The sequence below is a fragment of the Hippopotamus amphibius genome, chromosome 8 (assembly GCF_030028045.1).
Source record: "Hippopotamus amphibius kiboko isolate mHipAmp2 chromosome 8, mHipAmp2.hap2, whole genome shotgun sequence".
In the NCBI taxonomy this organism is placed as follows: Eukaryota; Metazoa; Chordata; class Mammalia; order Artiodactyla; family Hippopotamidae; genus Hippopotamus; species Hippopotamus amphibius.
Genome location: NC_080193.1, coordinates 146,481,502 through 146,502,832, shown reverse-complemented (window position 1 = coordinate 146,502,832; position 21,331 = coordinate 146,481,502). Strand labels below are relative to the sequence as shown.

At 54.1% G+C, this 21,331-nt stretch overlaps 1 protein-coding gene across 17 annotated transcripts in view; it reads left to right on the top strand.

Moving 5' to 3' along the window:
• Positions 1 to 13,510: 13,510 nt before the first annotated feature.
• The window catches only part of KIF1A (kinesin family member 1A), a 67,925-nt gene continuing 60,104 nt past the window's right edge, over positions 13,511 to 21,331 (top strand). For all 17 annotated transcript variants that reach the window (XM_057745656.1, XM_057745654.1, XM_057745655.1 and 14 more), the window contains exons 1-5: positions 13,511 to 13,616; positions 18,407 to 18,483; positions 19,561 to 19,740; positions 20,431 to 20,496; positions 20,893 to 21,071. In XM_057745656.1, coding sequence (XP_057601639.1) covers positions 13,511 to 13,616; positions 18,407 to 18,483; positions 19,561 to 19,740; positions 20,431 to 20,496; positions 20,893 to 21,071 — 608 coding nt within the window. The remainder of the gene's footprint in view (positions 13,617 to 18,406; positions 18,484 to 19,560; positions 19,741 to 20,430; positions 20,497 to 20,892; positions 21,072 to 21,331) is intronic.

The following is a 21,331-nucleotide window of genomic DNA, read 5'->3' as shown; positions in this document are numbered from 1 at the left end:
ATAGGCTCTCGCCACCTGGGTGGGATTCCGACTGGAGCCGAGTGCAGGGTGTAGGGTGCCCACTGGCAGGTTTGCTGTAGGCGAAGGGGTGGGAGCTGGGTGCCAGTTTGTGTCCCCACACCAGAGTGCAGGGGCCAGCGTCCGCACTGAGGACCTCACTCTTGCTGTGTGTGTTCTTCCACTTCGGTAGAGAAGAACTTCCTGCCGCTTGCCTGAGGTGCTGGCAGCCGTGGCTCTCTGTGGCGAGGGGGCAGGGAGAGAGGTGAGGGTTTCACCATTGGCGTGGTGGTTCAACAGGCAGGCTTGCACCCAGGGCCCCCTCTTCGGCCTCACTCCCCACTCCTGCCCACTGCTGGGTCCGTGAGCCCTCAGCCTAGAGCCCCCAGAGGCCACCTGCTGTCGTGACACAGCAGACCACTCCCCTAGTCCTCGCGGAGCGCGGGGAGGGCCTGTCTTACCCACTTTACAGACGGGGCCGCAGAGGCATGCCGCGCTCCGTCCGCGTCGCCGACATCCTGGAAGTCCGCGTCGGGGCCTTGGCATCCGTCTTGGGGTTTCCGCACCACCCTGAATTTGGTGTCTGCATTCTCCGAACTCCGTTACTGACGCCTGGGCTCTCAGTGGTGTTGCCAGGAGTGCGAGGCTCTATGGGCTGATCTCACCGTGCGCACTTGACTTCACGTCGCTCTGCTGGCTGAACTGTGTTTGTGAGAATCCCCAGGATGCTTCATTCATGTTCACGTCTAGACAGCGCTCCTGTGTGACTGGTTTCCGGTTGGGGGGAGGGGCACTTAGGCTTCCCCATTCCCTCCCCGCCCCTCCTGGGCTCGTGCACAACATCTCTAGTTGCACAGCTGCCAGCCACGTGGTCTGCAGCCTTACTAGGAATTGCCGTGTTGTGTTCAACGTGGTTGACCCAATGGACTTTTCCCAGGTGATCCGTAAGTTTCTGCTGCTCTATCCTTACAATAGTTGGGGTTGTCAGACCTTTTAACGTTGTAATCTGTGGGGTATGATTTTAAACACTTTGTTAATTACGACTGTGGTCGAGTATCTTGTCCTGTAATTTGCCTATTCATATCTCTTTGCCCGTTTTTTCTTTTGTGTCTCTTTTCTTTGATTTTGTTTGTTCTTTGTATGTTCTGCACATGGATCTTTGTTGATCATGTGTGCTACTGACATCTCCAGGTGGGTGGGCTTCTCTTCACCCTTTTAATGTATCTTGATGCCTGGACTTTTCCTTTTGGTGTCTTCTGTGGGCTTACAAATCCTTCTTAAAGGCGGGCGTGGAGATAACACTCTTTCTTCCAAAACTTTGCTGTTCATGTTTAGGTCTTCAGTCTACATGGAATTTGTTTTGGAATAAAAGGGCTCTAAATTTTGTGTGACTGGCCAGCTGTCTTAGTCTGTCCAGGCTGCTATGACAGAACACCACAGAAACTAATTTCTTACAGTTCCGAGGCTGGAAGTCCAAGATCGGGGCACGAGCATGGCCAGGCTGCCAGTATGGCCGGGTACTGGTGGGAGCCCTCTTCTAGGCTGCAGACGTCTGACTCGGGCAGAGAGAGGAAGCAGTTCTCTTGGGGCTTTTATAAGGGTACCAGTCCCATTCATGAGGTTCCATCCCCATGACCCATAACCTCCCAAATGCCCCGCCTCCTAACCCCATTACACTGGGGGTAGGGTTTCAACATAGGAATTTTGGGGGAGACAGACCTTCAGTGTTCTAGGCATTGATGATCCAGCATCCCTTTCTCTTCTCATCAGCCTGTAAAGCCTCCTTTGTCAGATGTCAGAAGGGTTGCGTGTGCAGGTCTGTTTCTGGGGTCCCTTCTGTTACAATGGTGGTGACTTACTTGTCCCAGCCACCTTGTCTTAATTACTGCAGCTTTGTCTTGTCTTGTTATCGGTGAGGCCTATTGCTCTCTACCCTCTTGTGCTTCTTCAAGCTTGTTATTGGTATTTGTAGTACCAATAAGTCTTCCATACAAATTTAAAAGCAATCTGTCCGGTTTCACACACACAAAAACTTGTTTGTGATTTCATTTAAAATTACATTGAAGGTTTTGATTCATTTGTGTGAAAATAAACATTTTTGAGATATTGAAGTTTCCTTTTCATGAACAGGTCATAGTTCTTCATTTATTTAGATTTTCTATAATGTTTTGGTAAAGTTTAAAAATTTCCTTCATAAAAATTTCATGTATCCTTTGTGACATTTATCCCTATAAAGATACTTTATACTTTTGGTTATTTTTCCAATGGTACCTTAAAAGATATTTTTAACTCTTTGTCTCTAGTGCATACCAACATAGTTGGTTCCTAGCAGCTTTGTGGAACCTCTCCACTAATTCAAATAATTTGTCTGTGGAGCCACTTGATTTCTGTGCAGATAAGCAGACAGTCTGCAAATAATGAAAATTTGTTTTATTCCTTTCCAACCCATATGTTGCCACTGTTATTCCTTTTTCCTGCCTTATCACTCTGGCAGAACCTCTGCTACAATGTTAAATAAAAGTGGTGGTAGCAGGCATCCTGAACTTGTTCCTCGATTTAAAGGAAATATTCCCAATATTCACCATTAAGTGTGGTGTTTGGGTAGATTTTTAGTAGATACCTATTATGAGATTAAAGAAGTTTTCTTTTATCCTTATATTGCTAAGAGTTTTATCATAAATGGGTTTTGAAAATTATTGAATGCTTCTTCAGTATCTATGGAGGACCTCATTTGTCCTTTTTCTCCTTTAATCTGATACGTGGTGAATTATAGTAATAGATATCCTGATGTTAAGCCATGCATTACATTACCATACCAAGATTCCTGAAATAAACGTACTGCATTATCCTTTGTATTTTCTGCTGGACTTTCTTGCTAGTATTTTGAACTTTTGTATCTATGTTCATCAGTGAAATTGGTCCAAATCTTCATCTCTCAAATTTTCTATGTCTAATTTGATGCCAAGGTCATATTAGCCTCAGTGAATGACTTGGAGATATAATCTTTCTCTCTCTGTTTCCCTCTCTTTTTCCTGTTCTCTTAAATATTTTGTATAGTGTTGGAATTATCTGGGTTTTTTTGTATGTATGGTGGAACTCACTTATAAAAAGCGTCTGAGTCTGCTGCTATTTTGGTGGTTAGAATGCTAAACTATTGAAGCAATTTCTTTAATGGTTGTAGGAAAATTCAAGTTCCTACTGACATTTTTCTCCTGGTTATAGGTCATCTTTTCCTGCTTCTGGGCATGTGTAATAATTTTTTTTGTTGACGTCTAGACATTTCTACATTGTGGAGAATCTGAATTATGCTTTCTTCCTGTAAAGAACATTGGGCTTTGTTTCGGCAGGCAGTTAAATTGCTTGAGGACTTGGCTGATCCTTCAAGGCCTGCTTTTACACTTTCCTAGAGTTACGCTAGGGTAGATGGCACTGCGGGGGTAGTTAAGCCCACCCTGGAGTATGATACCTTGGGGTCTCTACTGACTGTCTGGGGCTCTAGGGAGGAGGGAGCAACAGAACTGTGTTCTCTCTCTCTTCTTTTTTTTTAAGATTTTTTTTTTCACCTAAAAGTAAGATTCAGGTCTATACGATTTTTTTAAAAATAAATTTTATTTATTTGTTTATTGGCTGCATCGGGTCTTCGTTGCTGCGTGAAGGCTTTCTCTAGCTGCGATGAGCAGGGGATACTCTTCGTTGTGGTGTTCAGGCTTCTCACTGCAGTGGCTTCTCTTGTTGCAGAGCACGGGCCCTAGGAGCATGGGCTTCAGTAGTATGGCATGTGGGCTCAGTTGTTGTGGCTCGCGGGCTCTAGAGCTCAGGCTCAGTAGTTATTACACACGGGCTTAGTTGCTCTGTGGCATGTGGGATCTTCCTGGACCAGGGCTCGAACCCGTGTCCCCTGCATTGGCAGGCGGATTCTTAACCACTGCATCACCCGGGAAGCCCAATAGAACTGTATTTTGCCTGGTGGAAGCACAGGTGTCCTCTGACTTTGTGTGAGCTTTGGGGGTTACTCAGTCTTCTTTGCCTGGACTACATGGGCATGACTAGCAGTCTACAAAGACCCTTACAGATTTCTGGAGCTCTACAGCGAGCGACTCTTTCTTATACAGAACTCTGACCCACAAATTCCAGTTGCGGCAACCTCCCCAAACTCTGCCCTTCATCTCCTCAACTCATCAAAGTTGCTGAGCTGTTTGGGTCCCACCTGCCAATGCCTGAGGTCTGCAAGTTGCCTCCGGGCAGATTTGGAGTGATCGTAGGGCTCATCTTCATATGTTTCTTCTCTCAGTGCCTTCTGTACCATGTCTAAAAACAGTTATTTTCATCTATTTTGTCCAGCATGCTAGTTTTTGTTTACAGTGGGAGGTTAAGTATGGTCCTTATAACTCTTTCACGGCTGGATGTAGAAGTGCTGTAAATTTTGCCAGTAGTATCTTCATAATCATTTACTACTAAGTTTATTTATAACTCTATAGTGGTTTTTTTCTTTTGTGTGCTGCTTATCTAGAAGTTTATTGTTTAACATTTTTAAGCATATGGATTTTTAAGTGATTTTTTTATTGATTTTTAATTTAATCATGTTCAAATTACACGATCCATTTGATAGTCTTTGAAACTTATTAGGAGTTGCTTTATGGCCTACTAGATGGTAAAATGTTGTAAATGTTCCCTTTGTATCAGAAAAGAATGTGTTTAATTTTTGAGGGCAAGAGGGCACATATGTTCTTTAGCTCACGATTACCATGTTGTTCAAATCTTCTGCATCCTTATTAATTATGTGTCTGCGTGATCTGTCAGTTAGTGAGAGGTGTGTTAAAACGCCTGCCATGAGAAATTAGTGAATTATTCCGTGCTGCATGACTCCGAACCTTGGTTTTCTGGTTTCATCGTTTTGTCTCTTTGGGACCATCTTGGGTAATTTTTTTCTGACATTTTCCAGTTCATTAATTCTCTGTTTAGCTCCATTTAAGTTGCTGATTTACATGTCTGCTACGTTTTAAAATTTAAAGGGTTACATTTTTATTTTTAAAGTTCTGCATGGTTTCCCCCCATGTTTTACCGCATTATTTCCCATTGCTGCTTATTTCTGTAAACATTTTAAGTGCACTTATTTTATAATCTGTATCTGACAATTGCAACATCTGAGGTCCTTGAGAATCTGATTCTGGTTCTCTTTTCCTTTCTTTCCCCCTGACTGTCATGGTGAATTTCATCCCTGGTGTTGGATAATATCTCACTGTGAGCTCCCATCTGACTCATCATCTCTGGGAATCCTGGGGACCCCAGGGGAGGAAGCTCTTCCCAAGGAGGATCTATATCTGCTTTTGTGAGGTGCTTTGGGTATAAGCACCTGAGACCTACTCTGAGCTAATTTCTCAACCTTGGGCTTCCCTGACCATGCAGGCATTGTGAATTTTAGACCCGAACCTGTGTGAGGTCAGGTCTGTGGCCTCGAATTCTCAGAAGCACTGGCTTTTTCACCACCTGGAGCTGAGAGTTTGATGGCAGCTGGTGTTCCCCAGCCTTCCACTCCACAGGGGCTGTAACCTTGCAGGATCCAACTTTATAATATTTGGTTCCAGTCCCCACTGTGTGTGTTTCAGGCTGTGCCTCCCATCCCTCCGCTCAGCAGGTGAAACCCAATTCTCTACATATCTGGCGTCAGCAAATGCCTGCAGCTTCCTCCCGGGTGGGCTTGTGGGATGGGCTCCCCACTTTCATTTCAGCTCCTCCTTCCTCTTTTTCCCCATTTTCCAGAATTCTCTTTGTGTATTCTGTTGCTTGTTATTGATCCCAAATTTCTAGGTGATTTCTAATGGGAGGGTATCTCATCCATCATATGGCCAGAAATGGGAGTCTCTCATGTACCTTTTATCCCCATCAGTTTTGAAATATTATTTTAATGAGCAAAATTGATTTTTGGTCTTCACGCACACTGGCACTTGTTGACCAAAGTGAGCTAGCTTTCTCTCTCTTTCCCTCTCTCCCTGAACCGTTTGGTAATTATTTTGAAAATGATTCTTTTTAGGTTAAATATGAACATCATTTAAAAGAGTCAGATATATCTACAGAACTCACTTAGAAAAGCGGCAGTTTTTGCTCTCCGTCCCCAACCTCTCTCATCGCCCTTTAGCTGTTTTCCTGTTCCTGTCGCTATTTAGCCCTATATTGCTAAGGGATGTGCTTATTCTGCTCATTTTTGGCCCGTTTTAGAAGTTACACAAATAGAATTATATAGAATTTAGTGTTTGGTTCATCATTTCTAATTTATCTTCTCTCCCTCCTGAAATGCCAGCAGAGGTGAACTAAAGACAGACCTAAACGCTTCCGTAAGGATGAAAACGCGGAAGACAAGGCTCAGCAGCCACATTTTGGAAAATGAAAAGCAGGACCCACGTGGTAACTGACAGCAGGTTCAGGAAAGCTGCAGGCAAGGAGGGAGATTGGGAAGCAGCTTGCGCTGTCCTCACGAGGCTCAGGAACTGGGCCCCCAGCTGCCCCGGGGCTGATAGGCAGACGGGCCCAAAGTCTGCTGGAGAAGCAGTTCGATTCCCCAGGCTTCTCCCCACCTGCTCCCTCCCCGTCCCCTTCTTCCTTCCTAACCCTTTCCTCCTTGATCTTGTCCATTTCCGTGACTTAAAGAGTGAGTGCTCATGAGCATTCTTCCTGCCCCGACCCCTCCTCAAAAGCCCACATCCAGCCTCCTCCCCGACATCTCCGTGCATCTGCCGGGGTTGAGGGGTGAACGAGATGACAGCCCTGCTCCGGCAGAGCCTCAGCTGCTGGTGCACCTGCGCCGGGTCCTTCTCAAGGCAAACCTTCAAGTCCCAAAGGTCCGCCTGGCAAACCCACGGCTCCCTGGGGGACGCTGGGGTCTGGATTGGCCTGGGACTGCTGTGAAGGACTCCTTGCCTAGACCCCCGTGATGTAAAGCTATACGTCTCCTTGTGAGCTCTGTTTCAACTGCATCCCACAGCTGTGATATGTTGTATCCTCATTCGGTTCAAAATATTTTCTAGGATTCAATGAGTTGTTTTTCCTTTGACCCATGGGTTATTTAGAGTTGTATTGCTTTATGTTCAAACAGTTGGGGGGTTGTAGGTTTTTTAATTGTTTGTATTGATATGTAGCTTACTTCTATGTGGTCAGAAAACATATGCCTTATGAATTTAATTTTAAATTGAAATTCGTTAGAGTTTACTTTGTGACCAGTGTATGGCTAATTTTAGTAAACGTTCCATGTGCACTTGAAAAGAATGTGCATGATAGGTACTTTTTCTTTTCAGTGGCTGATAGAATAGGCAAACCAAAAATTTTTATCTTTTAATTTTCAGCCTCTCTGTGTCTTCTTTTTTAAAAAAAAAATTTATTTATTTATTGGCTGTGTTGAGTCTTCGTTGCTGCACACAGGCTTTCTCTAGTTGCGGCGAGCAGGGACTACTCTTCTTTGCAGTGCTCTGGCTTCTCATTGCCGTGGCTTCTCTTGTTGCGGAGCACCGGCTCCAATAGTTGCAGCGCATGGGCTCAGTAGTTGTGGCTCACGGGCTTAGTTGCTCTGCGGCATGTGGTATCTTCCCAGAGCAGGGCTCGACCCTGTGTCCCCTGCATTGGCAGGCAGATTCTTAACCACTGCACCACCTAGGAAGTCCCTCTCTGTGTCTTTTAATTCAAAGATGTCTCTTGTCAACAGACTATAACTTTAAAAAAATCAGTTCTGACAATTGTAATATCTGACTTGGAGTATTTGGTCCATACTAATTGACTTGGGCTTTTATCTAGGGTCTTAAATCTTCCTTTTCCATTCGACTTATTTTTTTTGTTCTGTTTTTCCTCCTTCATTACCTTCTATTGGATTAATAAAAATATTGAGTTTTTTCTATTTTTCTGGCTATTGACTTGTTAGCTATACATTCTTTCTCTTCTCTTTTAATGATTACCCTAGCAATTGAAACGTGTGTCCTTGACAATAGGATATAAACGATTACTTTTCCACTTACATGATAGTGTTGAAACCTTAGAAACTTATCTTTTGGCTTCCACCATTTCTGTTGAGAAATGAATTGTCAATCTTAATCTCAGTCCTTTAAAGGTTGGGTGTCTTTTTTCCCTGCCTGCTTCTAAGATTTTTCTCTTTATCTCTGGTACTCAGCAGTCTTATTATGATGTGCCTTGGTGTGGTTTTCTTTGAATTTTCCTGCTTTGTGTTTGCCGAGCTTCTTGAATCTGGATGGATATATTTAAGTAGTTTTAGACAATTAATGGTCATTATATTTTAAATTATTGCTTCTCTCTTATTCTGTTTCTTCTCCTTTTAGATTTCAGTTACATATGTGTTAGACCATTTCACTGTGTCCTGTATTTCTCTGACTCTCATTTTTATATTTTCCATGCTTTGTTTTCTCTGTTCTTTAACTTTCTGCTGACCTGTTCTCCAGTTCATGAACACTGTCTTCAGCTGTGTCTAATCTCTTGAGTTCTTAATTTCAGTTGTGTTTTCAGTTCTAAAATTTCCATTTGATTCTTTTTTATAGTTTCAAATCCTCTTGCAAAATTCTCCATTTTCCATGTATTTTCTCCATCCTTTTCTCTCTTATTTTGAACATATAAGTCTGATTATTTTAAAGTCCTTGTCTGATGACTCTTAGATCTGGATCACACATAGGTTTGTTTCTTTTTTTTAACTTGTGTTTTTCTTTACCTTTCTTTCCCAATTTGTTTTGCATCATATAGCCCTGTCTCCTTCATGCCTTGTGACTTTTGAGTCAGTCTCAGACATGGCCTCTGACAGCACTGCAGAGGCTCCAGATGGCTCCGATTTTCTCTTCCAGGCAGATGGACTGAGGGTCATCCCTAATTCAGTCAGAGACCAAGCGGAGTCAGGGCAGGGCTGAAGTTTTGATAAGGTGTGTCCCACCTGTGGTTCTGCACTGCTTTTAGATTCTGTGCTTTCAGGGCTTTCAGATCAGACGCTGGTGTGATTGCTGAGGCCCTCCTCCCAGTGGACCCTGAACTCTCGCCTCTGTTGCCTTGGCCTCTGAGACCATGGCAGACTTCTCTTTGATTTCCAGAGGCTTTCTGCTTGAGTTTTAATCTTCCGCCCCTCATGCCTTCGGAGTTTGTCTTAAGAGGAGAACTGACCATTTGTTCGGCTAAGGTCTCTGCTTCTTTCTCCTGGGATCTTGGCTTCTCAAGTTTTGTTTTTCTTGACCAAAAAGCTCTGCAGGTTCTCCATCCCTCAGCAACGGCTCTCTGCCTGGGAAGACTCCAGACTCCCGGCCTCGTGCCCGTGACCAGAATCCAAAGTGCTCAGGGAGAAAGTGTTGGGGAAAGTCTCTTGCCCCAGCAGCCCCATCTCTGGAATCTCAGCCTGCTCGTCTGCGTGGCTTCTGTAGCCCTTAGATTCCTTCAAACAGATAGAAAAATTGTATGCAGATCCTCTAGCTGTGCACAGGGGTGGGGAGCAACCCTCTGCTGCCAGCCGTTCCGCCACCTGGACGCACAAGTCCTTCCCTGTTTTTCGTGCTTGGTGTCAGTGCATAGTTTCTATCCAGAGCCATAAGCAGAGTCTCTTATGTGCTCTTGTAATGCTTTCCAAGATGAAGTTTCAGCTCTGTTTTTCAACGTGGGACAGCCAGTTGTCCACTACCAAAGGTCGTGAATTCCTGGTGAGAATGCAAACGGGGATGAGGTTTCTAGCCAGCCTTTAGCAACAGGCCTTATGCCTTAAGAATAAAGGCTGTATCCTTTGAATAACTGATCCCAAGTACTGAAATAGGTAATAATTAGAAACAAAGAAAATATTTATGAAAGATGTTCAATTGGATATTGCAAAATTTTCAGTTCTCCCCAGACTTAGCTATATTAATTTAATGCAATTCCAATAAGCAAAATATTCCAACAGGATTTTCAGTGGAATTTGGCAAGTGTTTGGAAGAGAGTTTTGAAAAGTAAGAACAAAGAGGGGGGCATCCCCTACCAGCTATCGTGTTTACTATAAAGCTACAATAATTTCCGAAGTCTAGTACTGACACAAGAACAGAGAGATCAATGGAAAAGATGAAGCTTGACCACAGGAATTCACCACCTTGCTCTTACTTTTCCCACTCCAGCCAGAATGTCCTAAGACTTTTCCCAATTTCGAAAATGCACAGATTTTCCAGCATAGGGAAACATGGATTCTCGGGGAGGTACGCCCTCCACTCTACCCTGAAGGGTCATTCACGGATGTAAGAAGGTGAAACAAAGTTGTCAGAAACGTTCGTGGTGTGTCGATGAGGGTGTGTGCATGGCTGTGGGGGCCTGGCGGGGAGCTGGGCATGTTTCCAGCCCCTGAGCTCTGCTCGCACCCACCTGGGCTTTGGCTCATGTCCTGAGCTGGTTGGTCCTCAGTTGTCAGCTGGTGTGGCAATTCCCTCTCTCCATAGCCTCAGGAAGAGCTGTGTTGCTTGAGTGGACAGTCTTGCTGTGTCCAGCTTTTTCTGGGGAGTTCTGGGGAGCCGAGGAGCTGGCCCTGGGAGTTTACGGTATCGACCCCAGCCCTGGCCATGCCCTCCCCCATCTGTAGAGAGAGGGGCCCCAGGGTCTCTGCAGGCCCCTCCTGCTCTTGGTCGGGTCCTGGGGTCCATGCACAGAGGTCCCCGACCCGTCCTGGAAGGGAGTCTTTTGGCCAGATTCTTCTGAAGGTGGAAATTACAGGCAGGAGGCTGAGGGAGAAGTGTCCCTTTTCAGAAGGAGAGATGTCATGGAACATCTCCTCGGTGTGGAAACGTCTCCAAGAGACCCCCCCCCGCCCAGCCTCTGCTCTACTTGGATGCCTCTGGTGACAGGAGGCGCACCACTTAACGGGTATCTGCGTTCGTTTTAGACAGCAGTAAGTGGAAGCCCCGAGGGCTCCTGGATGAATTCTGTTTCCTGGAGCTTCTCGTCATCCCCATGACCAGCAGCTCTCTGCCCTGAGCCTGTCCCCCTCCCTGTTCCCAGAAGCCCCTCCTCAGCCCCAAGTCCTCATGGGTGAGCAGCTGTGGCATCGGCCGGTACCCTGCAGCCCTGGGGAAGGCAGCGTCACAGTTTGGAGGGAGTGTTACCACTTTCCCAGGGGTCCGGCATCCCAGAGGCGAAATCACTTTGGGGCCAACATCCTCAACCCTGTCATTTTGCAGATGGGTAAACCGAGGCCCAGGGGCTGAGTCACACAGCTGAGATGAAATCAGGACTAGGACTGGTCCCGTGACCCCAGGCTTGTGCTGGAGTCTCTGTGATGTGCTTTTCTCTGCATCAAGGTGACCTGGACGTGGCCTCAGGACTTGGACCCTGGGATCTGGCGTGAGTCAGGACAGGGGACGTTGTGTAGACTTCTGTCCCATTGATTAGGGCTGCCTGCCCCATCCTTCTGGTTTGCTGAATTAGTCATCCCCTTTCCTACTGGCTTGCAGATCATACTACTGCCGGTCGTGGCCTCCAGCGAGCGCCCAGGGAAGGATGTCCACACGCACCCTTCCTCCTGCTGCTCTCAGGAGAGCACTCTGCTTCTGTTTTCTTTCGTGTGGAACATTTTATCAGGAAATGATAAATAATGCCTGGGTTCATCACTGATCTCGCATCAAACCCTCTGACGGATGCTTCTCCCCGTGGTGAGACCACCTCCAGCCTCGCAGCCCCGTCTTCTCCCGGGGCGGGTCCCCTCCATTGCCCTCCGATCGGGGATGTCCCCCTCGAGGCAGCCCCAGGGACCCCTTCACCATCCTCTGGGCTGGGACCCCACCCACGTCCTCCCCATCTGCTACCTGTTTACTCCTTCATCGGCTAGGGCACGGGTTCTAGCCTCTTCCGGGGTCTTCCTGGGTCTTCCTTTTCTCCCCCTGCTCGGTTGTGGTTTGGCTGAGCCTAGACTTCTAGGCTGAACGTTGCCGTTCCTCAGCAGTTTGAAGGGGCTTCTTCATCTGGTGGCCATGAGATGCTGATGCCACTCTGAGTCTCCATCCTTTGTGGTCTGCCTTTCTCTCTGGAAGCTTCTGGAATCTTTCCTTTAGGCCTGAGGTTCTGAAATTTCACAATTTTCTGTGGTTTGTGACTTCTTCTAGCCGGTGAGGTGGGTAGACCCTTTGAATTTGGAAACTCATGACTGGCAGTGCTGGGAAGTTTTCTTTAATAGTTTTTTCTTTTCATTGATCCTCAAATTTTATATCTCTTCTCGCATGGAAAATTACTTAATTGTATTTCCAACATTTTAATTTACTTTTAAAGGTTCTGTGTCCATGTTCTTAATTTCCAAGAACTCTTTCTCACTCATTAAAAGGCCCTTTTGAAAATAGCATCCTTCACTTGCTCATAGGCGAGTAACTTTTCTTTCTGAGGATATTAATTACAAGGTATTTAAAAATTTTTTTCTTCCTGCATTGTCCCTTTCTGTTGTGTCTCTTTTCTGTTTAATTAGTCTCTGTATTTCATGCTGGAGGGCATGGTCCTGCTCGGTTTCCCCAGCAGAGAGCCCTGCCCTCTTCCGTGACAGCCAGCACACCGGCGACCCAGCAGCCGGAGGAAGAGGCTGGGCACCGTCACCGGGCTCTTCGCGCCCCCCCTCAGCTGGTCCTCAGACCCCCGGGCTGGACAGAGCCTCACTCCCCCAGAGGGTAGCCTCTGACGTCCTGCCTGATGGCGGTGTTGGGGTGGGGGCAGGTCCTGGATGTTCAGTGGGTGGGGGTGAGGGTCTTGGGGTCTTCAGTACTCTGCTGGGGCTGCCGTAACAAAGCACCACAGACTGAGAGCTTGGACCACAGAAACACATCGTCTCTCGGTCTGGAGGCTGGGGTCCCGCACCTGCAGGGCGGCTCCCCCCGAGGCCTGGGGGAGAACCACTGCCTGCCTGTCTCCTGCCTTTTGATGGTTTCCCCCAACCCTCAGCTCGTAGACCTTTGCTTTTGTCTTCACGCTGTGCTCTCCCTGTGTGAGTCTCCTTTCGTAAGGACACTGGTCACCTTGGGCAGGGCCCACCTGACTCCAGTGTGGCCTCATTCTTTCCAGTTACGTCGGCCAGGACCCTGTCTCCAAATGAGGCCACACTCTGAGGTCCTGGGGGTTAGGACTCCACATGTGAATTTTCAGGGTCTGACAGTCCCTCTGCCGACTTTCCACAAACGCCTGTTTTCGGGGCCGCCACGCCTCTGACCTTCAGAGGCACCTGGAAGCCTTTCTGGGTCCCAGAGAGTGAGTGGCTGTTTCTTGTTAGGCTCCAGCTTTTCCAGGCTCCTCGCGTCCCGCTGACTTTCTTTCCTAAAACTCGTGGCGTTTCTCACCCACAGCTACCCTGGCTCCATCCCTTCTGCTCATAGACGGGTTACCGGAGCAGGTGTCATTTAGGAGGTGGATGGGAGGGGGTTCCATTGCCAGCCAGAAACACCTGTTCTGCCTTTCGGATGTTGTTTCTAACTCACGTCTCCCTTTTCCCCAAGGTGTCTCCCGTGCTCGCTGGGGCACCTGCCACCACTCGGAGTGACCCACAGAGGCTGCAGAGATGGCCGGGGCCTCGGTGAAGGTGGCGGTGCGCGTCCGCCCCTTCAATTCCCGAGAAATGAGCCGCGACTCCAAGTGCATCATCCAGATGTCCGGAAGCACCACCAGTGAGTATCGTGACGGGGCTGCTGGGGTCGCGCCCCCGCACGAGGCTCTGGAGGGCTGTCCTTCCTGCCTCTGCGGCTTCCGGTGGTGCCGCCAGGTTGGACTGCAGCTGCGTCAGCCCAGTCTCTGCTCTGTTGTCACGTGGCTTCTTCCCTGCGTGTCTGTGTCTTTGTGTGCCTCGTCCGACCATCGGACTTAGGAGCAACCCTAATCCAGTAGGATCTCATTTCAGCAACTAATTGCATCTTTGGAGACCCTGCTTCTCACATTCTGAAGTTTGGGGTAGACAGGAATTTTGGGGGGGGGTCGCTTTTCAACCCGGGACACAAGGTTCCTGCTCTCTCATCTTGTTTCAGCTGCTTTTTTCTTTGTCTGCCCTTTTGTTTTGTTTCTAATTGTAAGCCATCTCAAGCCTTTCTGAGAAGTAGGAGGCCTGGGGTCAACAGGATGAACAGGGGGCAGTAAGAGACAGAATGGCAGTTTCAAGAAGGTCAGGACAAGCATGGCCTCCAGGCCCTTTTAGCGCACAGGACACGGCCGTCGGCGCGGCAGAGAGGGCTTAGCCCCAAGCTTCCTCTTGCTCTTTCTGGTGCCACAGACTTTGTATTGAGTTGGCACGTCTGCACAAGAGTGGACAGAGCCCGGTGTGCAGCTCAGGGAGTCCCCAGCAGCACCCAGCCTGAGAGGGCAGCGCCCGGAGGCCCCCTCCCCGCCTCCACCCACCTTACCCGCACAGGGAGCCGGCATCCTTGCTTCCAACACTGTAGGTTAGGGGGCTTGCTTGGGTCCCCTGGAAATGGAACCAGTGTTTGGGTCACCTCCTGCTGGTCAGGAGCCCACCCCATGCTTGGTGACTTAGAGCGAGAATTCACCGTCTTCTCTCCCAGCTGTGTGGTTGGTGGGGCTCTGCCTGGTGGTCTGCACTGGGAGCTGCTGCCGTCACTGCAAGGCTCTGGTGGTGTGAGCTGCACGGAGCAGACCTCGGGGTGTAGGATGAGGCCAGGCCTCGCCCCTTCTGTTATCTGCCAGGGTTGGGGGGAGGGGCTGCCCCAGGGGAGGGGCTCTCAGAGCGGATGGGAGCTGCCCCCCTGGGCCTGATGACTGGTTATGGCTGGCAGTGTTCTAGGACATGGTGAGGCTCTGTGGAAGGGAGTTTGGGCTGGGGGGGGGTCTCTGCAGGAGGCCCTGGAGCAGCCTGTGGGGGGCTGCTGGGCACATCTGGGGGTTCATCGTGTCTCTTGTGAATGGCGTTGCCTCCACTTGGTCCCTGGAAGCAGAACTGAGACGAGGATTTGGGTGCTGAGAGCTTATCTGGGAGGTGGTCCCTGGATGCACCGTGCAGGCACAGAAGCTGTGAAGGGGCATTGGTGAGCGGGTGGCCGGCAGGGGCACTGGGGGCTCAGCTCCCTGGGACCCTCAGTATACGATGCACCTCTGAGGCGTCCTCCCGGGAAGCTGGGGGTCTGGTCCAGACGCTGCCCCCACAGGGGTGGAGGGTCCACCCAGGGCCTGGCTTTCTTGCCTCTCCAGTCCGGCGCCCTCAAGGCTGGAGAAAGGGCTCAGGAGGCGTGACTCAGGCCTTAAGGTGGGACGCTGTGGGCTGTGACCCCTGGGGGGAAACGTGACCTCTGGTGGGAACGTGACCCCGGGTGGGCGGGGGCATCTGCACAAGGAGCTGACGGGGTCCGCCTCGTCCCTGTTGGGGGACCCGGGACATCGGGAGTGGCTGTGAGAATCCCGCCCACCCTGGGCCAGGCCCCGGCAGCGTGGTCGCCACCTCAGACGGGAGCTGGGGGTCTCGGCCTGAGGGGCTCGCAGGGGACCAAACCCTACGGCATGGACAGAAAGAACAAAGCATCAGAGGCCGAGCCCGTGTCTGCCCTGGAACTCGGGAGCGGCTCAGGACGGGGAGGGGCGGGGGTCACGGAAGCAAACAGCTGGAGGTGATGGTGGGATGCATTTGGGGGTGGGGGACCTCTGACCCACCCTGGCCCTGAGAGACAGGGATAGAGGGACAGAGACAGAGGGACAGAGATAGAGAGATAGACGGACAGACAGAGAGACGGAGAGCCAGAGCCAAAGAGAGACAGAGACAGACAGACACAGAGAGCGGCCCGGGCGGGAAATGAAGCTCTGTGGGGTCTGGTCAGCACACACATCACCACGCGGGGGGAGGAGAAGGTGGGCGTCCCTGCACGTCCACAGCGGAGCAAACCTCACTGAGCTCCCGCCTGTGCTCCGCTCCTGACATCGGGCCCCTGGGAGCAGGACGGAGGCTCTTGCTGCCCCAGGGGTGATGCTCCAGTGGGGACAGAGATGGAACTAGACAGGCCGGTGACGAGGGCGCCAGCTGGTAGCGTCAGGCAGGCCGTGAGGGGTGCGGGGGCCTCGACGGGGGTGCAGGGGCCTTGCTGGGGGTGTGGGGCGTATGAACCAAGTCAGGTCGGCAGGAGGAGCCGCCCCGTCGCCCGGAGAGCCCCCTCGGGTTTGTGAGGACGGGGGCACGCCTGATGTTGAGAGGACGTCCCTGAAACCCCTGGCACTGATGTCTTGGTCTCCGTTTCAGCGAGGCGGCCTCCTAAATCCTGCAGGCGTGGGGCCGTGGCTGCCGCTAAACCCGCCCCTCCCTCGCTCTGTCTGACACACACACACACACACACACACACACACACACCCGTTTACCAATTCCGTGGTGTAGATACTCTCCCCACGGCCAGTTTCAGTCCACCCAGGGTTTAACCACAGACCCACGGCATTCCTCAGTGTTGACCCACAGCTCCCGGACGGAGCGGGCACGACACCCGGCTTGTGGGGCTCCTGACTCTGGGAAGACGGCGTCCCTTGTTCAGCTGCTTCCCTGCTGCTCCCGCCCCCTCTTCAAGCGGGCGCCCCCCACCCCCACCCCGGCCCTTGGCTGTGTCCCCTCTGTGCTCCCGCAGAGCCCGGGCCGCCGGCCTGCGGTGCCCCCCTGAAGCAGGGGCAGAGGGCACGGAGTCCCCCGCTCAACAAGCCCGGCGTCCGGTCCCCCTCCTTAAATCCACGGGAGGAAGAGACCTGAGAGCTGCACGGGAAGCCCCCCTACCCCAAATCAGCATCGTGCGTTCTGGGAAGGGGGTTGCCTGTCCAGCCGTGGCCGGGGCGGTCGCCCTGGCGAGGGCTCAGAGGGGTCAGGGAAGAGCAGGCCTGGGGCGGACCCTGGGGAGGGCCGTCCGCTCTGGAGATCAGGACCCCATCTGTGATGAGGGGACGCCGCAGGATCCCCGGGGGTCGGGACCAGGGCGGAGGGTCACAGCCACACCGTGGGACCCCGCGCGAGGGGGAGGGGGCAGGTGACCGCAGGTCCTGCAGGCTCTCCTTGTGGCCCACCGCCCACCCACTGACCCCTGCAGTCGGCTGCCCCTGCCTGCCTAGCGTTCCTTGAGTGCATCTGTGCCGTGTCCCTGGGGGGGGGTGTGCACCTCAGGGAGCTCAGGCTCTGCACAGGGTGGGCAGCAGACACCCCCGTACCGGGACAGTGTCGAGCACGGTCCGCGCCGGAGGGGCAGGTGTCGCGGCCGGCGAGGGAGGGCGGGCGGGCTGGGGTGGGGGATGAGGTGGATGGAGGTGGGGTGCTGGCGGGCGCTGCTGGGGGCCCGGCCCGGGCTGCGTGTGCTCAGGAGGCGCTGTGATTGTTGTTTCCACGGCGCCGGCTTTATCTGTGCTCAGGTTCCGGCAGCCATGTCCCCGAGTCCAGCAGGAGTTGAAACCCGGGCAGCTAGGTCTCCTCTCAGCCTCTCTCCTGGAGGCAGCATGGCCGTGACCCCCTCTCGGCTCCAAGGAAAGGGCTGTGATGGTCAGTCACCTGCTCCGTCCTGCTGGCCTCCCAAGGGTGCTGGGTCATCACCTAGAACGCCTCGAGCCTGGGGTCTGGGGCCCAAAGCCAGTCAGCTCTGGGGACACCTGGAGCCCTCTCCCACCAGCACGGCCCTTCCTGGTGGATGTGAAAACCTCTGGCCAGGTGGGCCCTCCAGGGTCCTCAGGGTCCTCTATCAACACAGGCATGGGGCTTCAGACGGTGTCCCAGAGGGCAGCCCGGCAGGGGCAGGGGCCGCAGTCCCTTCTGCCCAGTCACCGAGGACACGCCCTCTGCTGAGCCCAGGCCTCTGGGGCCCGGGACCTGTCCAGGGCCTGGGAAACACGGGGGTGCTCCAGCCTCGCCTGGGGGGGCCCGGGACGCTTGGCAGGCCCGGCAGTGGGTGCCGGCAGCCCTGCTCCTCCTCCGATGAACTGGCGTTTCGTGAGCGCTGCGCCCGCTAACCCAGGTGCAGCTCGTGGAGGAGGGGGCCGGGAGGGACCCGAGCAGAGGACAGTCCCACAGCCCCTCTGAGCAACCTGGACGGGACCTGCGGGTGCCCCGACGCGGCTGTGACAGGGACAGGCCCCCAGGGCGCGTGCGTGCAGCGCAGACGCAGAGAGACCCGGGCGGGGGAGGCGAGCAGCCTGTGGACCCGAGAGGCGGGCACGGGCCGCGGGCTCGCGGTCGGACGCACTGTCCACACGCAGGCACCCCTCTGGGCTGCCTTGGCGGGGTGGGGGAGGCGGTCGGACAGAGGAGAGGGACAGAGATGGCTCGTCTGCCTGGAAACAGGGCCCTCGTCCCCGCCTGCTGGGGTGCCGGCCTTTCTGGGGCCAGAGCCCTCTGAGGACCCCGCCTCCTGCCCCGGGGTCCCTCTCGGGGGGGCACGTCCAGGGTCCGTCTGCACCTGCAGCACAGCGCTGACCACCGTGCCTGTCTCCCCCCCCCCCCCCGCAGCCATCGTTAACCCCAAACAGCCCAAGGAGACGCCCAAAAGCTTCAGCTTCGACTACTCCTACTGGTCACACACGTCGGTAAGCCCAGGGCTGGGGGCCCGGGGGCACGGGCTGCTCACTGGGCGGCCCTCGGCCAGTGCCTTGACCTCTCTGGGCCAGTGGGTGGAGGGGCCACCCGGCTCCGCTGCAGGGCCGATGTGGGAGGTAGGGGCCCCGGTGTGAGGCCTGTGGGGGGGGCCTGCTCTGCTACATCGCCTCGTGCGTGGAAGGTCGCCCTGAGCTGCCCCGCACACCGTGCCCGGCTGCCGCAGGGACCGCGGGGCTGGCAGCCCCCCGTGGGCAGCCTCCCAGGGTCTGAGCTGTACGTCCACTCGCCCGCCAGTGTCTCCTCTTCCCCCGACACGCCAGACTCAGTGTCTGAAGCGGAACCTGCCCACCTGGCGCCGGCCCCCGCCGGGCCTCCACGTCCCCCGGGAGCCTGGGAGGCCCCTGGACTCTGTACCTCCACCTCCCCCATCTGGTCCGCAGCTGGTCCTGCCATCCCCCAGCCTCCTGAATCCTAGCAGGTGTCCAGGCCCCCTGCCCCGGGGCCAGAGCCCACCTCGGGTCACATCTCTGAGTGCCTGGCCCGGGACGGCCCCAGGGCTCCCCATTTCACCTTCCCGTCCAGCCCCTCCTCCCGTTGTCTGGGTAACCCTGGGCCCACCTAAAGTGACCGCCGTCTTCAGGACAGCATGCAGGCATGATAGTCTGGCCCATGAGCTCCCTGGGCCCCTGCCCTGCCGCCTCTCCAGCCCCACCTGGCCACCTCCACAGCTGCCAGGCTGAGCCTCGTTTTGAGCAGCACGTCGTATGCTTCCACCTCTGAGCCTTTGCGCGTGCCCTCCCCCCTGCTGAAATGCCCTTCTGCTCTGTCCCGCCCTAGCCTGGCTGGCTCCTCCCACCCTTCCCTCCGGAAGCCACCCTCCAGGTCTCTGGGTCTCCGTGGGTGAGTGGGTGGGTGGGGCAGGCACCCTCCCCACGGTGCTGGCCCTGGCGCCCGGAGGCCCTGGTGCCTGGAGGCCGTGCGTGGGATGCAGGCCCTCGGTGAACACGGTGGGCTGAGACCTTGGCACGCCCAGCCTCCTGCAGCTGCTCCCCCTCCTCGTCCTGCAGCCGGAAGACATCAACTACGCCTCACAGAAGCAGGTGTACCGCGACATCGGCGAGGAGATGCTGCAGCACGCCTTCGAGGGCTACAATGTTTGCATCTTCGCCTATGGGCAGACCGGGGCCGGCAAGTCCTACACCATGATGGGCAAACAGGAGAAGGACCAGCAGGGCATCATCCCACAGGCACGTGGGGGGGGGGGGCGGGGGCCTGGTCAGGGCAGGACAGGCGGGGAGCAGCCGGGGCCCAGGAGAGCAGGGGGCCGGGAGGGAAGGTAGAACACGAGCAGGGTGGGGGTTGGGGCAGGAGGGGCGGCGTGAGGCAGACGGGCTGGGAAGAGGCTGGAGACCTAGTTCTGCGGATGGGGCGCTGTGCGGGGCAGGGGAGGGGGTCAGGCCTGGGCCACGGTCACACCCGTGAGACAGGGAGGCTGGGACCGCCAATGGTGGGGGCAGCCCTTCCCTGGGAGGGCTGTGAGAGCTGGTGGCCTGGGCGGGGAGAGATGCCTGGGACAGGGGGACACCTCAGTAACTGTTGGGATCCTAGCCTCACCGGGCAGGTCTCCAGGTCTGAGCTGGTCAGTAGCTGAGCTGGTCAGGGCAGAGAATGCGTGTGGTCTGCAGCATGGTAGACCTTCCACCTCATGCAGACGAGGATGGTTTGAGGAGCAGGAGAGGATCAGACATCAGCCAGGGGGCCCCCTGAGTTAGCAGAAGACAGTGGCTCCCTGGCTGCAGGCCTTCTCAGTGCCTTTAAGGTGGACTGTGGGGGTGTGGGCGGGGCCCGGGAGAGCAGAATCCGCCCACAGCACCTCGAGGAGCGGGGCTCTGGGGGCAGCCCAGCCTCATGTCTGACCACGTCCTCTGTCCCTGCAGCTCTGCGAGGACCTGTTCTCCCGCATCAACGACACCACCAATGATAACATGTCCTACTCCGTGGAGGTAGGGCTCCCCGTCGTCTGCCCCTCGGAGCGTGGCTTTACTGATTTAAAGCCGGTCCCCACCCCTGGTCTGTGCCCTCAGCTTGTCACTTACTCATGTATGTGGCAAACACGCCAGCCCCACGCTGGGCACAGGAGCGAGGGCCGTGTCCGCCCTGTGGTGCTTATTGAGCAGCTGCTCCAAGCTGTGTGGTCTGGGCTGGGCCGTGGCAGATGTGGCACCCGTGCGACCGCATTGGGCGACCCCAGCGTGGCCATGGGTGGGGAGGGCCAGGTAGGTGGGGGGTGGGGGTGGGCTTGCATGTCAGTGGGGGGGGTCGTGGCCCTACCGGGTGGCCTAGAGCACGCCGTGTGCATCCCCCCCTTGGGGGTCCCTGAGGTCATCCCCGCCCCACAGGTCAGCTACATGGAGATCTACTGCGAGCGTGTCCGCGACCTCCTGAACCCCAAGAACAAGGGCAACCTGCGCGTCAGGGAGCACCCGCTGCTGGGGCCCTACGTGGAGGACCTGTCCAAGCTGGCCGTCACCTCCTACAACGACATCCAGGACCTCATGGACTCGGGGAACAAGGCTCGGTGAGTGCGGGGTGACGCACCCGCCCTCCCGGCGCTCCCCCCCCACCACGTGCGGCGGCGAGGCTCTCTGAGGACACCTGACCCGGGGGCGCCCGTTGGTGTCCCCATGGGGTCTGTCCAGCGGCTCCCGTGGCGGTGTGGGCCTTGTGGGCCCAAGGACATCCAGGGCACGTGCCGGCCCTCGAGGGGCCTCCCGCTGCCCCCATGCAGGGGACACTGTCTCCTACATGGGATCTGCTCCTCCTGGGGGGTCGTGGCTG